Raw genomic sequence first — 16,738 nt, 5'->3', positions numbered from 1 at the left:
TAGCACATCTGGGTTTGCCATGCCCTTTTCAGAGCTGCTCATTCACCTCTGGTGTCCATCTTTCACCCAGCTCTCACCTGTTGCTCTAAGAAGCTCTAACATGTGCAGCAGCCATACCCTAGTAAAACCATCTCAGCAGACAGTCTAAGCCAGGCTGAGGGTAACGGATTGGCTTAAAACCCATCAGTGAATTAGAGGGATGTCTACCTAAAGCATGTGAGGGCTTCCCCCAACAGAATGGATGGCTGAGGACAATTTGTTGTAACAGCCATTAAGGCAGCTACAGCAGGCACTGTGGAACTTGGTTAGACATCAAAGATGCCAAGGTCATCCACTGCATCCTGGGCCATCACCAGTCATCCTGACTTTTGTCTTGCCACTGGATTTCAATGACTCTGGAAGAGAGAGTGAAGCTGACAACTTTGTGCAACTCTGACTCTCTTAAATCCAATTCATCTTCAAATCAAGACATCACCCTGGGATGTCACTGGTCCTCTCTGAAAATGAAAGACAAACAATAAGAATCTGTATCTTTTGATCAGTTCCCAACTAGGGAATGGCTCTTATTCTTATAAATCTGATTCAGTTCCCTATATATTATCTTAGAAGTGAGACTAGTATCAGAAAAAAATTACTGCAAAGATTTCCCTACCAATTTCCTAGTTCTCTTCTAATTTTAGCTACATTAGTTTTATTTGTCCAAAAACCTTTAAATTTATGTAATTAAAACTGCCAAACTTTTCTCTCTCTTGTCTGGTCATGAATTCTTCCTCTGTCCATAGGTCTGACAGGAATTTCTTCTGTACTCCTCTCATTTGCTTATGATGTCATCCTTTTTATCTAAATAGTAGACCCATTTGAAGGTTATTTTGGTATATAGTGTAAGATATTGGTCTGTACCTAGTTTCTGCCAGGCTACTTTCCAATTTTCCCAGCAGTTTTTGTCAAATAGTTCTTGCCCCAATATCTGGGATCTTTGGGTTTATCAAACACTACATTACTGTGCTCATTTGCTTCTATATATTGTGTACCTAATCTGTACCACTGATCAATCTCTATTTCTTACCCAATATCAATTTTTTGGATGATTTTGACTTTGTAGTATAGTTGAGATCTAGTACTTCTAGGCCCCTTTTTCACTTTTTTTCATTAATTCCCTTGATATTTTCCACCTTTTGTTCCTCCAGATGAATTTTGTTGTTATTTTTTTCTACCTCCATAAAGTAATTCTTTGTTAGTTAGACATGGCCCTGCATGAGTAAATTAACGCAGATGTCATTATCATGGTTATTATATTGGCTCAGCCTACCCATGAACAATGAATATTTCTCTGCTATTATTAATTAAATATTAATATTTACATCTGTTTTTATGTAAATAATTATTTCATAATAGTGTCTGTGTAGTTCCCATGTGTGTCTTGGCAAGTAGACTCCCAAGCACTTTGTATTGTCAGTATTTATTCTAAATGGAGTTTCCATTTTGATGTTGTCCTGCTGAATTTTGTTGGTAATATACAGAAATGCTGGTGCTAGTTTATTTTACATCCTGCAACTTTCCCTGAGGTTGTTAATTATTTGTTAGTTTTTTTAGTTGAGTTTCTAAGGTTCTCTTAGGAAACCACCATGTCATTTGCAAAAAGTAATAGTTTTGTTTCTTCTTTGCCTATGATTAGATATTTAATTTCTTTTTCTTATCTACTGCTACAGTTAGCATTCCTAGTACAATACTGAGTAGTAATGGAAAGAATGGACATCTTTGCTTTACTGCTGATCTTATTAGAAAGACTTCTAGCTCATTTCTATTACAGATAATGATGGCTCTTGGTTTTAGATAAATACTACTTATATATCTATTGAAATCATGTGATTTTTGTTGCTTTTGTTAATTACCACATTCAATTTTGTTTATAGTTTTCCCTGAATTCTTGATATAAATCCAGCCTAGTCTTAGTATATGATCTTTGTGATATATTGCTATGGTTCTTTGCTGATATTTGATATAAATTACAGCCCTGCATTCTTTTTTTTTGGGGGGTAGGCAATAGGGTTAAGTGACTTGCCCAGGGTCACACTGCTAATAAGTGTTATGTGTCTGAGGCTGGATTTGAACTCAGGTCTGCCTGAATCCAGGGCTGGTGCTCTGTCCACTGTGCCACCTAGCTACCCCATAGCCCTACATTCTTGATGTAAATCCAGTCTAGACATAGTATATGATCTTTGTGACATATTGCTATGGTCTTTTTGCTGACATTTTACTTAATATTTCTACATTGATATTCATTAGGGATCTTGATCTATAATTTTGTTTCTCTGACTCTCTGATTTAGATTTCAAGGCCATATTTGTGTCATAGAGGGAATTTGGTAGGACCCCTTCTTTTCCTATTTTCTCAAACATTTATGTAGTCATGGAATTTATTATTCTTTAAATGTTTGGGAGAATTCACTTGTAAATCCATCAGGTACCGGGAGTTTTTTGTTTGGGAGTTTATTTATGGGAGTTTATTTATGGCATCTTCAATTTCTTTAAGATAGGATTACTAAAGCATTCTATTTCCTTTTCTGTTCATCTAGGCAATTTATATTTTTGTAAATATAAATCCATTTCATTTAAATTGTCAGTTTTATTGGTATATAGTTGGGTGAAATAACTTGTAATAATTGTTTTCATTTCTTTTTTGTTTGCAAAATTTTTATGTTTTAAATTTTTGATACTAGTCATTTGATTTCTTTTTTAAATCAAAAATTTTAATGGCTTGTCTATTTCATTTTTATTTGCTTTTTTCTACAAAAACCTGGTTATTTTTATTAGTTTCACTTTTTTAACTTTTAATTTTGTTAATCTCTCCTTTGATAATTAGTATTTCCATTTTGGTGTTTAATTGGAGGTTATTCATTTGTTGATTTTCTAATATTTTAGTTGCATAACCAATTAATTGATATACTCTTTCTTTTAATAATTAAAGTGTTTACACATATAACTTTTCCTCTAAGTTCTGCATTGTTTGCATCTCAAAATTTTTGTTATATTTTCTCATTGATGTCATTATCTTTAATGAAGTAAATGGTTTTTTCTATGATTTGTCTTTTGACCCACCCATTCTTTAGGATTAAATTATTTAGTTTCCTACTAATTTTTAATCTTTGCTTCAGAGGTCCTTTATTGCATATAATTTTATTGCATTATAGTAGATAAAATGTGCATTCAATAATAATGATTTTCTACATTTGTTTATGAGGTTTTTGTCCCCTAATATATGATCAATTTTTGTGTTTTCATGCATAGCTGAGAAATAGGTATATATTTTTCTATCTGCATTCAGTATTGTATGGTTAGATTTATCTAGGCCTGAGGTGGGTAAATTGAAGTCCCATACTGATTTAGATTTACTGAATTTTTCCTCCTCTGATTCATTTAACCTTTTCTTTAAGAATTTAGATGCTATGCTACTTGGTGCACATATGTTTACTATTTATATTAATTCATTGTCTGTGGTACCTTTTAGCAAAATGTATGTTTATCTCTTTTAATTATGTCTGATTTTGATTTTGCTTTGTCTGAGATCATGATTGCTACCTTTACTTTTTTTTTTCTACTTTAACTAAAGTGTGATGGGCTCTGCTGCAGCCCGTTATTTTAACTGTGTGTGTATCTTTTTATTTCAAACATGTTTCTTGTAAACAACATTTTGTTGGATGCTGGTTTCTTATCCATTTGGCTATCCTTTTCTGTTTTATAGGTGAATTCATCCCATTCAGATTTATGGTTATGACTACTAACTGTATATTTCCCTCAATCGTATTCTCTTATACTTTTCCTTCTCTTTTCTCTTGCTACTTTTTTAAGAGTTTGTTTTGCTTCTGCCTAATACCTCCCTTAATTTACCATTCCTCTTTCTTTTAACTCTGTTCTTTCCTATTTTCCTGCTGAATAAGATGTATTTCTGTACCCAATTGTGTTCCCTTGTGTATTCCTCCTTCCTTTGAGCAGTTCAGATGAGAATCAAATTTAAGTGTCACCCTCTCCTCCTTGGTGTTCCTTCCTTGTTGTATAAACTTTTCCTTGGGCACCATATATATGTAAGATAATTATCATTCTTCCTCACCTTTCCACCCTCTTCCAATGTGTTCCTCTTCCTCATCTTTTCCACTCTTCTGCTGAAATCATCAAAATATAGAAGAATCACTCCTAGGCCTTCTGTGTAATTAGCCTCCTTTTATGACCCCGGATGACAATAAGAGTTTTGAGTGGACTACAGGTATCATCTCCTCATATAAGAATATAAATGGTTTAACTTTTTTTAGTCCCTTATAGTTTCTTGGTCTTATGTGTATGACTTTTTTTTTTTGCTTCTCTTGACTCCTTTGTTTGTATGTCAAATTTGTACCCAGCTCTGATCTTTTCATCATGAATCTTTGGATATCTTCTATTTCATTAAATATCCATTTTTCCCTCAGTAGGATTATAATTAGTTTTGCTGGATAGGTTATTATTGGTTGTAAACCTAGATCCTCTGCCTTTTGGAATATCATGTTCCAAGTTCTCCACTCATTTATAGAGGGAATTTTTGAAGCAAAGAATGAAAAAATAATGACCTTTATCATAGCATGTACAACTTTACTATCATAAAATAATTTTGTGCCATGATAAGCAGAAGTTTCTAGAAATCAAATTACGAGCATTTATAAAAGATCAAAAAGTTTTCCTTTGTAATCTTCCTCCCTTTTTCTACACCTCTTTCCTCAGAATCGTATAAACTCTGTGGCCTCATAACTCAGTAATATCATAAAACACCATGAAATGAGCCACCTAAAATTACCACTTTTGTTTCCTTTCAAAGACTTTATGACTGCAAAATTACTTCTTAATAACGACTTGTTGGTGCTACTAGGGGTGGGAGGGGAGAGAAGGTGTCTTTCCAAACTTATGCTTTTGTATATAAAATTATACATGCATTTTAACTTAAAATAGGAAGAAGAAGAAGGGGAGGAAGAAGAAATTTTAAAACCTCCTGTTCCAATATGGAAAGCTCAAAAAATTACTCCATTAACCCTCTACACACCACCTGTTCCTGAAGTGCCACCACAATCTGACATACCACCAGCACAAGAAGAGTCCCAAATATCTGAAGGTATTTAATGTGCCCAGATTATTAAAGTTGTGGAAACAGTTTTCAGACTTCTCCCAAATCCATGAAAACCCTGTAGTTTACTATAAAGAGTGGCATGATCTTATTTTATATTAATTTTCTCTATTTTATTGTCTGTCATTATATTTCAGTTGGCCAAAAAGTTATTTCTCAAAACCTTCCTGATAATTCAGGAATAGGTGAACTTGATGCAGAAGAGAATGCAAGAGAAGTTCTAGAAAGCCATATGTTTGAAGACATAAAACAAGGTAGAGATGAAATCAGAAATTATAATATGCATCAGTGTATCCTTCAGACACTAGAAAGAAGCAGCAAAATTAGTTATCACTAGCTAGTAATGCTAGGTAAATGCTAGTTATTGTCACTGCAAATACCTTAATATTATGATCTTGAAGTGAAAGTACATTCTCTTAAGAGAATACTATCACTCTGACAGCTATTACACTGCATTTTTTTTATCGTAGCTCACAATGGACCTTCACGAAAAGAAATGGAATTTTCACTCAAAATTGCCAAAAAGAAAAAATCAGTCAGCTTAACTAAATAATAAACTTTTATCTTGGCTTTTATCAGGGGAAACAGTAAATTGAGAGACCTTTTGAGTGTGTATCATTCACAACCAAACAATTTCTTTCTGTCATCACTGACCTTTTAAAGGAAATAGGTACTTGTCTATTGTAATTTAGAAAACTGATCTACAAGTCTCAATTATGTACATTAATAATAGGAAGCGGTGGCATCAAACATTCAATCAATCCATCAATCAACAAGCACTTATTAAGCACCTACTATGTACTCAGCACTCTTCAGGACAGTAGAAATGCAAAGACAAAATAAGCAATAGTCTTTGCCCTCAAAGACCCTACATTATACTGAGGGATACAACACTTACAGTTGGCCATAGCTTGCAGACTATCTTCATTCTTTTTTCCCTCCCTCTTCAGAAATCAGCTTTTGAATAGCTGTAGGGAAGCCCTGGATCAGTGTCACCAAAGTGGGGATTTTTATTTTCCACTCAGGGCTGTTTCTGGTATATTACTTTCTTTACTTTGGGGGAGGGGAAGGAAAGGTGCCCAGACATATCTTGGCCTCAGATATTTTGGGGTATTTTTTGACAGGCTCGTCAAAGTACAACAGTAGTTCCTCTACTTTGCTCATGATCTTAGCTCTTGAAACCAGTCTTATTTCAGCTGAACCAAATTTCCTGTCTCAGAAAGGAGAATCCCCTTAATCTTATCTATATATCTGAGCATTAAGTTAAACAAGCAAACCATTTGGCTCAAAAGTTTTTATCACATTCTAGGTCTTATAAGTGAATGTGAACATTTAGTACAAAGACTGATGCTTACAGGGAACACTATAAAATGATGAATTATAAGTGAGTGGTTGGTTACATAGCTGCCCTGTTACTAAAATGCTATATTATGTTGATAAATATAGACTCTAACCAAGGATGGTTGATTTTTTGCATGTGCCTTTGGACTGTAATGATTGCACCATTGAAAGGTGTCAGGATTAGATTAGAATGACTTTGTGGCTGACCTCACAGTTGAATTGGGAAAATGGTAATGCTGAGAATTGATGGCCAGATATAGCATCCTGCGGCTGTAGTGGTTCGGGCTGCAGATGTAGAGTCTTCTCAGCGAGACATCTATCAAGTCTAAGAGACACTGATTTATCATGGTCTGGCTTATTCATTTATTTATTTATTTTGTTTGGGTGAGGCAATTGGAGTTAAATGACTTGCCCAGTGTCACACTGCTAGTAAATGTCAATCTCTAGTCTGAGGCTAGATTTGAACTCAGGTCCTCCAGACTCCAGGGCTAGTGCTCTATCTACTGTGCCACCTACCTGCCCTAAGTCTGGCCTTTTTATGTACCCTAGGTGATTGGGAGGCTGTGTCATAGGCCCCTGGACCAATGAAGTCTCAGAGCTATATCCTTGCTTCATAGGGCAAAAATTAGCTTAGTTTATATGGTAAGGAACCTTGCAGATATTGCTGTTACATAGTGATGCATACAGAATTTAGAAATACTATACGATGTTTGTGTAGTTCTCTGCCTTAAACTTTTTCTTTTGGCAAATTTAAGTTCCATAACTTAGTGGGTTCATTTTTGTCTTTACGTCACCAGCACTGAAATCATCGTAGCGCAGTGTTTCTTGAACTGAAATTCCAACTGTCCTTACTATATGCATTAAGAATATTTTAATAAGGCATATTTACTTTCTGCTTTTTAAAACAGCATACATACTGTTTCATACATATATTCACCAAAGCCTTAAGAATTTTAAACTGCTTGAAATTAAATTGTATCTCCTTCATACTTTTTTTTCCCAACAGAAAATGCTGAGGAGGAAGAAAAAGAAAGACAATCACAATCATCAAATTAAAATGAACAAATCAACAGAAAAGGAGATTGTATGCCAGGTTTCTAACATTGTAATGATCTTACTTTACACAGTTTGCTAAATTAGTTTAAATAAGCTAATAAACACTTTTAAGAAATCCTTTGTTGCACGTTCTTTAGACTAAAAGGCCCTGGGTTATCTTTACTGTGGTATAGTGTATATAATAGTAAACTTGAAATCAGCAAGATGTGAGTTCAAATCCTGCCTCTTACACCCACAATGGGTACACTTTCTGGGATTACTTGCCTAACTCTCACTTGCACTCAAAGGTCAGGTCATCAGAGGGCATCTGACTTCTACAACCCATTGTTCTAGGGGTAAGTAACTCTGAGGTTCTGAGTTTTTCTGATATTTATAAGCGCCCATGAATTTCCTGTTGATTACCAGCCAGACTTAACAAGCTACTATAAAAAGGGTATTTGCTAAGCACATATAGCAAGAACAGTTCTAGAAACTGTCTCCCCTCTTCCAACCTGGAGGAACACTCTCCCTTTACACACAAAAGTTCTCTCGGGAGGTGGGTTCAAATACAGGGGTTGGGAACCAGCATGTGGCCTCGAGGCTGCAGTTTTCCCACCCCTGTATCAAATATAAGACACAGAAAAAGTAAGGCACATACGTAGTTTGGCATAGTGAAAGCTAGACCAAGATTTGAGAAGACCTGGGTTCAATTCCTGCCACAAACCCTTATTAGATGTATGACCCTAGGCAAGTCATTTAATTTCTATCTCCCTTAGTTTTCGCACTGTAAAATAAAAATCACAGTAGCAGCTATTTCCCAGGATCGCTGTGAAGACAAATTGAAACTTACAAGTTTAAAGATGTATATAAATGTATAAAGGGGCAGAGGTATGCTAGTAAATATTAATAACTGGCTCTCTGGGGGGGGGACAGACACAGCCACTGCACACTTTTAACTTTAATCCACATTATTAATATTGTCTCTATCATTTCTTAAGTATACCAATACTTATATTTCTTATATTTAAATATATACTTAAGTGTAGTTAAGTATATGCTCAAGTATATTTGTTATACTTAAGAAATGATAGAGGCAATGTTAATGACGGCTCTATATATAATGTTTATACTAAAAAAAATTTTTAATTTAAAAAGGGACATAAGCACTCACCCTGATGATTTAACAATGTATTCTCATGAGCTAGTATGAGGAGGCTCTAGCACATCTCTGTAAAGGGATAATACTTATCCTGATTACTGGGAGTCTTTTTCTCCCTTCTTAGAGTCCTAATGAAGTTTCCCTTAGTTGTAGCTGTCTGAGGGACATCAAGGTTGATACCTTTGTAGCATCCATAACCTATTTAGGGGTCTTGCTTCTTCCTTATCATGTCTGGTTTGACCCTAAGGTGTCTCTCAGCTCCCGATGCAGACACTGCCATCACCCACTGCTGTTCCTAAGATGTCAGTACCTTTCCATTAATTTCCATGTTCATAAGTAGGAAAGGAGAGCAGAGAAAAAGAGAGAAACTCTCCTCTTTCCCCAGGACAATTCCCTCTCTGGTGTCCTTTGCTACTGGCTTCTACGACCATTGGCTATGTAATCATGGGCAAGTCATTTGATTTCTCTGAGCCTCACTTTCTTCCTCAAAATAGGAATAAGCATATCTATAGTGCCTACCTTACAAGGTTTGTTAGGAGGCTGAAAGGAGCTTTATATGCAATAAAGCACTTTGCAAACTTTAAAGTGCCATGTATGTCTGTCTATTACCACCACTACTTCTTGAAGCCTGTGCCAATGACACACAAAGTGTGGTAGGCCCTACCTAACTAGAAAGGCTTCAAATATGGAGCTGAGGGACAGAGGCCCAGCTCAGTTTGGAAAGGCTCATCACCAGAAAGTTGACTCCCAAGTAATGAATTATTTTAGCTATAGCAATTCATGAAGTTCATCTTAAGACTCCAGAATATTGAGTCTGTGCCAAGCAGTGAAGAAACAACTCAAACCAATGAAATCTTGGATGTTTTGGACCTTTCTTTTTCTTTTTCTTTTTTTTTTTTTTGGTGAGGCAATTGGGGTTAAGTGACTTGCTCGGGGTCACACAGCTAGTAAGCGTCAAGTGTCTGTGGCTGGATTTGAACTCAGGTCCTCCTAACTCCAGGGCCAGTGCTCTATCCACTGCGCCACCTAGCTGCCCTGTTTTGGACTTTCAAAGCAAAAAGTTCCATGTAAATCTGTAAAAGATATGAGTTGCTAGAAGATTTAAAGGAAGTCATAAAAAATAGCTTGATGAATTGCAGCTGAAATGATATACCAGTCATTATGAGTATCTGCAAAATAACAAACTAATGTTATTTTATACTCACTTGATCATGTCTCAGTCCTGGGTTTTGTTTTGTTTTGTTTTTAACATTAGATAATTATTTCCTAATTATTACCTATAAAAGTCTGTATATTAAGTTGAACTCATCAGCTTTTATATAGGTACTCAAGGATAGAGCACTAGGCTTGGAGTCTGGAAGACATCTTCCCAAATTCAAATCTGGCCTCAGACATTTATTAGTTATGTGACCTTGGGCAAGTCCCTTAACCCTGTTTCCTCATCTGTAAAATGAGCTGGAAAAGGCAAACCACTCCAGTATCTTTGCCAAGAAAACCCCAAATAGGATCACAGAGTCAGACATGACTGAAATGACTCAATGACAGCAAAAGTTGTGAGACAGAGTGTAAAAGGAATGTTTTTGAGAAATTTTGAAGGAAAACTCTAAAGGGCATACTGAATATAAGAGATGTTGGAGACTTCTAAGTCAAAGACAGGAAAACCAACTTAGAAGGCAAAGGGAAGAAGGAAGATGAGTTTGGTTTGAGAAATTTGAGTTTGAGGTGATAGTAGGAAGTAGAAAAATGACTTTTTAAAGTGTGGCAAGCACCAATGACAATTATTCATTATCATCATCATCATCATCATCATCATCATCATATTAACTAACATTTATATAGTGCTAACTATATGCCTGGTACTGTGCTTTACAATTATTATCTGACTTAATCCTCATAACAACCCTGGGAGGTAGGTACTGCTATTATCCCCATTTTACAGATAAGGAAACTGAGGTAAATGGAGTTTAAGTGACATATCTGGAGTTACACAGTTATTATGTCTGAGGCTGGATTTGAACTCAGATCTTCCTAACTCCAAATAACTTACATATATTGCAAGTAGTACATTCTTGGAGATCTTCCAAGAGAAGAATAATCAAATTCATAGGCTGCAGATATCATATAATCTAACAAAAGGAAACTTCTTGAAAGTATACATGCATAATATACTGGCAAGACAAAATTAGCTATATTTAATAAGGAAAAAACAGACTTTTTGAAAAATCGTTTCTGTGACTGGAAGGACTGCTTGCCACATAAAAGGTTTTTTGTAGGATTGCTAAGTATAAAAAGCTCACTTGACAGGAGAAACATTTACGCTATCTGCAGCTATTGATATAATTGAAACTATGCATAATTAACATAAAACATGGTATCCAAAAATGAAGCAATGTGGTTTGAATGGTTCTGCTTACAAACAATAAGGATAGAAAGAGAATAGTCCATATAGCTTAAGAATTTGTGGATCAGTTGCTCGAAGATGAATTAATCTGAAAAACAAAAATCTTCCAATTTTGCAATGCTAGTGGATGAAGCAATAAATGTAGTTAAAGAGGCTCATTTGATTACATATATATTAATACGTATGATATTGAAAATCATGTGGGGAGGGAATAGATTTTTTTTTTGTTTTTTGCTAGGTGATGGGGTTAAGTGACTTGCCCAGGGTCACACAGCTAGTTAAGTGTCCAGCGTCTGAAGCCTGATTTGAACTCAGGTCCTCCTGACTCCAGGGCCGGTACTCTATCCACTGTGCCACATAGCTGCCCCAGAAATAGTACTTTTAGAACTCAAATTATAATTTAAAGCAGCAGTTATCAAAACCATCTGGTATTGGTTAAAGAATTGAAAGATAGATCAATGAAACAGACTAGACAAGGAAAAAACAATAGAATTTTTAAAAAACAATAGGGGGCAGAGCTAAGATGGTAGATTAAAAGCAGTGACTTGCTGGAGCTCTCCCCCAAACCCCTCCAGATACCTGTAAAAAATGGCTCTAAACCAATTCTAAAGCAGCAGAACCCACAAAAAGACAGAGTGGAACAAATTTCCAACCCAAGATCAGAAAGGTATGCTGGGCTGGGAGTGGAGCACAGTGCGGCATGGGTACGCAGGCCTGGGCAGGCCTCAGAGGGCTGAATCTTGGGCAGCAGTGGCAGTTTCCAGACTTCTCAACCCATGAACACCAAAGACAACTTAGAAGGTCAGTAGAAAAAGTTTGTCAGACTGCGGTGAGAGAGGAGCTCCATCCCAGCCCCAGTTCCTGAATGTGGCCCTGGGGCTGTGGCTGCTTGTGGAGCTTCTGGCCCACAGACTGAAGGGCATTCGAATGGCTGATCAGAGAGGGATTGCAGGGATCTCTTTGCCAGTGATGAGGCAGGATTCTCTTGCTTTTCCCATGCTTAGATCTGGGTCACAGTTCTGGGTGGTGGTCCTGGCACAAGAAGGAGCACTGGCATGGTGAAGCTTATAGTGGTGGTAGAGATAAAATCCTCCTCACAGTTCCAAGACAGAAAAGAGTGCTTGTGGTCACTCATAGACCACAGCACAGGCCAGGAAAGTAGTAAACACCTTGCCCTTCATCATAGCACCTTGTAAGGACTGAAAATTTACAGGTCCCTAGAAGTATCTCTGAAAACAGCTGCACAAAACCCCTGAAACTTGGGACAGTACATTCTCCACACTGAAAGCAGACCCCTACCTTAACAAAGAGTTTAAAGTCGAGTAATTGGCTGGGATCATGAGCAAACAAAGGCGCAAAAAGAGTCAGACTATAGACTATTTCTTTGGTGACAAAGAAGATCAAAACGTACAACCAGAAGAAGACAACAAAGGCAAAGCTCCTACATCCAAAGCGTCCAAGAAAAATATGAATCAGTCCCAGGCCATGGAAGAACTCAAAAAGGATTTTGAGAACCAAGTAAGAGAAGTAGAGGAAAAATTGGGAACAGAAATGAGAGTGATGCAAGAAAATCATGAAAAACAAGTCAGCAGCTTGCTAAAGGAGACCCAAAAAAAAATACTGAAGAAAATAACACCTTAAAAAAACAATAGAATTCAATAAACCAATGTTTGATAAAATGGAAAATATAAGTTACCTAAGAGAAAATTCCCTATCTGATTAAAAAAAAAACTGCTAGGAAAACTGGAAAGCAATCTGGCAGAAATTAGGCTTAGACCAAGACCTTATACCACACTCTACAACATACTCTAAATGGATATATGACCTTAATGTAAAAAATCCAACTATAAAATATTAGAAGAGAAACAGATCATATACCTCTTATAGCTATATGGGTATATGGGTAAGAGATGTATTCTTTTTTTAATAATTTATTTATTTTTAGTTTTCAACATTTACTTCCACAAGATTTTGAGTTTTTAATTTTCTCCTCTTCCTTCTCCTCCACCCAAGACAGCATGCAATCTGACATAGACTTTTCTTATAGATTCATGTTATGCATATTTTCCCAGTAGTCATGAACAATTAAAACTAATGGGAGGAATCATGAGAATGAAGCAATAAAACAAAACAACAAAGGAAAAGGAGAGCAAATAGTATGCTTCCAACTGCATTCAGACTCCATAGTTCTTTCTCTGGATATGGGTAAAATTTTCCATTGTGAGTCTTTTGGAGTTCTCTTAGATCCCTGCATTGCTGAGGAGACAAGTAATCAAAGTCAGTCATCGAACAATGTGGCTGTTACTGTGTATAATGTTCTCCTGGTTCTGTTCATTTCACTCAGCATCAGTTCATATAACTCTTACCAGGTTTTTCTGAAGTCCACCTGCTCATCATGTCTTGTAGCGTAAGAGCATTCCATCACATTCATATACCACAACTTGTTCAGCCATTCCCCAATCGATGGGCATGCCTTCAATTTCCAATTCTTTGCCACCACAGAAAGGGCTGCTATAAATATTTTTGTACATGGGGTCTTTTTCCTGTTTTTATGATCTCTTTGGAATACAGACCTAGAAGTGGCATTGCTGGGTCAAAGGGTATGCACAATTTTATAGCCCTTTGGGTATAGTTCTAAAGTGCTCTCTAGAATGGTTGGATCAGTTCACAACTCCACCAACAATGCATTAGTGTTCCAATTTTCCCACATCTTCTCCAACATTTATCATTGTCCTGTTTTGTTATGTTAGCCAGTCTGATAGATGTGATGTGGTAACTGAGAGTCATTTTGATTTGCATTTCTCTAATCAATAGTGATTTAGAACATTTTGTCATATATAGATAGCTTTAGTTTCTTCTTCTGAAAAGCGTCTGTTCATATCCTTTGACCATATATATATATATATATATATATATATATATATATATATATATTGGGGAATGACTCGTATTTTTACAAATTTGACTCAGTTCTCTATATGTTTTAGAAATGAGGCCTTTATCAATTCTTTCCCAGTTTTCTGCTTCCCTCCTAACTGGTTTTGTTTGTGTAAAAACTTTTCAATTGATGTAATCAAAATTATCCATTTTGCATTTCATAATGTTCTCTATCTCTTGTTTGATCATAAATTCTTCCCTTCTCTATAAATCTGAAAAGTAAACTATTTCTTACTCTCCTAGTTTGCTTATGGTATCAGTCTTTATATCTAAATTCTGTATCCATTTTGACTTTATCTTGGCATAGGGTGTAAGATGTTGGTCTATGCCCAGTTTCTGCCATACTATTTTCCAGTTTTCCCAGCAGTTTTTGTTAAATAGTGAGTTCTTATCCCAGAAGCTGGAGTCTTTGGATTTATCAAACAGTAGATTAGTATAGTCATTGACTGTTGTATCTTGCATACCCAATCTGTTCCACTGATCTACCACTCTATTTCTCAGCCAGAAGAGATGTATTCTTAACAAAATAAGAGATAGAAGTAATTACAAAAGAAAAAACAGATAACTTTGATTACTTGAAACTGAAAAGATTCTACAAAGACAACTTTAATGCATTCTATAGGTAAGAAGGGAAACGGTCAAATGGGGAAAAAAATCTTTGAATCAAAATCTCTATTTCCAGAGAAATTCCTAATTTCTTCTTTTAAAAATTTAATTTCTCTTTTGAACACTTCTGGAATTTCTTTTGCTATGAATCCATGGTCACTTAGGAGTTTCTTGGATTCTCTTTTGCAAAGAGTAGTATTAGAAATTCTTTCCAGAGAAAATTAGATATTTTTAATAAGAAAAAAACCAGTCTTTTTTTAAAAAAATCATGTCTGTGACAGTGGAAGGATTGCTTGCCTCATACAGGGTTGTTTATAGGATTGCTAAGTGTAAAAAGCCTACAGTCTCTATACTGACATTTACTGGGAAGCAGCCTGGCTGTCAGAGTTACTATTTGAAACACTGTCATTTTTCTCAAAATTTCATTTTCCCTGCATTATTCTGATCCTGAAGATGCCAAAGGGATTGGAAAATTATGGTTTAAGTAGCTTTAGAGGATTTACATAAATGGAGCTGCCAAAAAATTATTCATTGTCTGCTATATTGGGACATTTAAAAATAGGTTCTTGCTTTGTGGGAAATATGCCTAATATGCCATAATGATATGTAATTTGGTGGCAGAATAATATGGTGGAAAGAACACTGACTGGTGCCAAAAGACCTGGGTTCCAATCCCACCTGTGAAATTCACTGTGACTTTGGGCAAGTTATTTCGTGTCACTAGAGTTTGGTTTCCTCGTCTGTAAAATGAGCGTGTGGGGCTAGTTAGCCCTAGAGCTCCTTCCAGCTTTAGATTCGTGAAATCTTGACAGCAAGCTTGATATGTGGTACAGGGTGGAAGTCATTCCACCAGTTAAGTAGAGGATACACTGCTCTGAGCACCTATGGGTCAGAGCTGGAAGCATACGTGTACTAGTAGAATCAGGTTCAATGAGGCCCAAAGGAGGACGCATACCAACAGGGCAGAAGACGTCAAGGAAAGAGGTGCAGGAAACTTGCCTGAGACACAGCATAGACTATCAAGGAGGTTGCAACTGGAGTTTTAGGAGATGAGACCCTTTCAGACTCTAAGTTTCATTGGTGTGATTGACCAGGAAGCAAATGATTTAACAACCAGAGCTGAAATGGAACTGCTGCTTCTAATGGTAGTTCCTTTGCCCCTTTTTGGGACTTTGATTTGAGGCGAATGATGAATAGCCCTCCTTTGCAAAAGGGTTGTGGATGAATCTGTTCCTTTAGAAAAAGCACAGTGGCAAATTATTCAAATTGCTACTTGCTGCCACTAAAAGGTGAGATTTCATACCTTTGTAGGAGTAGCTGGGCTAAGCTGCTTAGGAATTTTGATGCCATGTCTTTTCACTTTAATCCCATTAGGTAAATGGTGTATTTAATCCTTTGTGCATCCCTGGAAGAGAGAAGGGCAGCTAGTTGGCACAGTAGATATAGTGCCACGTCTGGAGTCTGGAAGACTCATCTTCATAAGTTCAAATCTGGACTCAGACACTTACTAATTGAGTGACCCTGGGCATGTCACTTAACTCTGTTTACCTTAGTTTCTTCATCATTAAAATGAGCTGGAGAAGGAAATGTCAGACCGCTCCAAGATCTTTGCCAAGAAAACCCCAAATGGAGTCACAGAGAGTTGGATACAAGTGAGCAGCAACACATTAGAATTTTAATGGTGATTGGGCAGGTAAGCCCAGTAAGTTATGATAATCTTCATATTTTCCTCCTTAGAGCAAATGACAAGAGATAGAAAATGGGCTGAATTCTAAAGTACTAAAAAAGTAGGAAGATAGGGCAGTTGGTGGTACAGTGGATAGAGCACCGGCTCTAGATTCAGGAGGACCTGAGTTCAAATCCAGCCTCAGACACATAATACTTACTAGCCTAGCTGTGTGACCCTGGGCAATTCACTTAACCCCACTGCCTAACCAAAAAAAAGAGTAGGAAGATGAAGCCCCACAAGAATCTGGTCCCACCTGTGCAAAGGGAAAGAGCTGGAACAACTTAAAATTTGAGCACCACCTGGTGGCTTACGTGAACATTGCACTCAGAGCCGCTAGAAAGCAGGATTTTGCCCCTCCTGTCAATGTAAAGAAGGCATTCCTGTG

At 36.5% G+C, this 16,738-nt stretch overlaps 1 protein-coding gene across 1 annotated transcript in view; it reads left to right on the top strand.

Moving 5' to 3' along the window:
• LOC110212846 (radial spoke head 1 homolog) overlaps nt 1-7,658 on the top strand; it is a 45,312-nt gene extending 37,654 nt beyond the window's left edge. Inside the window, 3 exon segments of the mRNA XM_078146312.1 lie at nt 4,974-5,133; nt 5,283-5,399; nt 7,493-7,658. Coding sequence (XP_078002438.1) covers nt 4,974-5,133; nt 5,283-5,399; nt 7,493-7,542 — 327 coding nt within the window. The 3' untranslated portion in view covers nt 7,543-7,658.
• Nucleotides 7,659-16,738: the final 9,080 nt, after the last annotated feature.

Source organism: Phascolarctos cinereus, unplaced genomic scaffold (assembly GCF_003287225.1).
Source record: "Phascolarctos cinereus isolate Bilbo 61053 unplaced genomic scaffold, phaCin_HiC Scaffold_726;HRSCAF=1367, whole genome shotgun sequence".
NCBI lineage: Eukaryota > Metazoa > Chordata > Mammalia > Diprotodontia > Phascolarctidae > Phascolarctos > Phascolarctos cinereus.
This window is presented reverse-complemented; position numbering and strand designations above follow the sequence as displayed.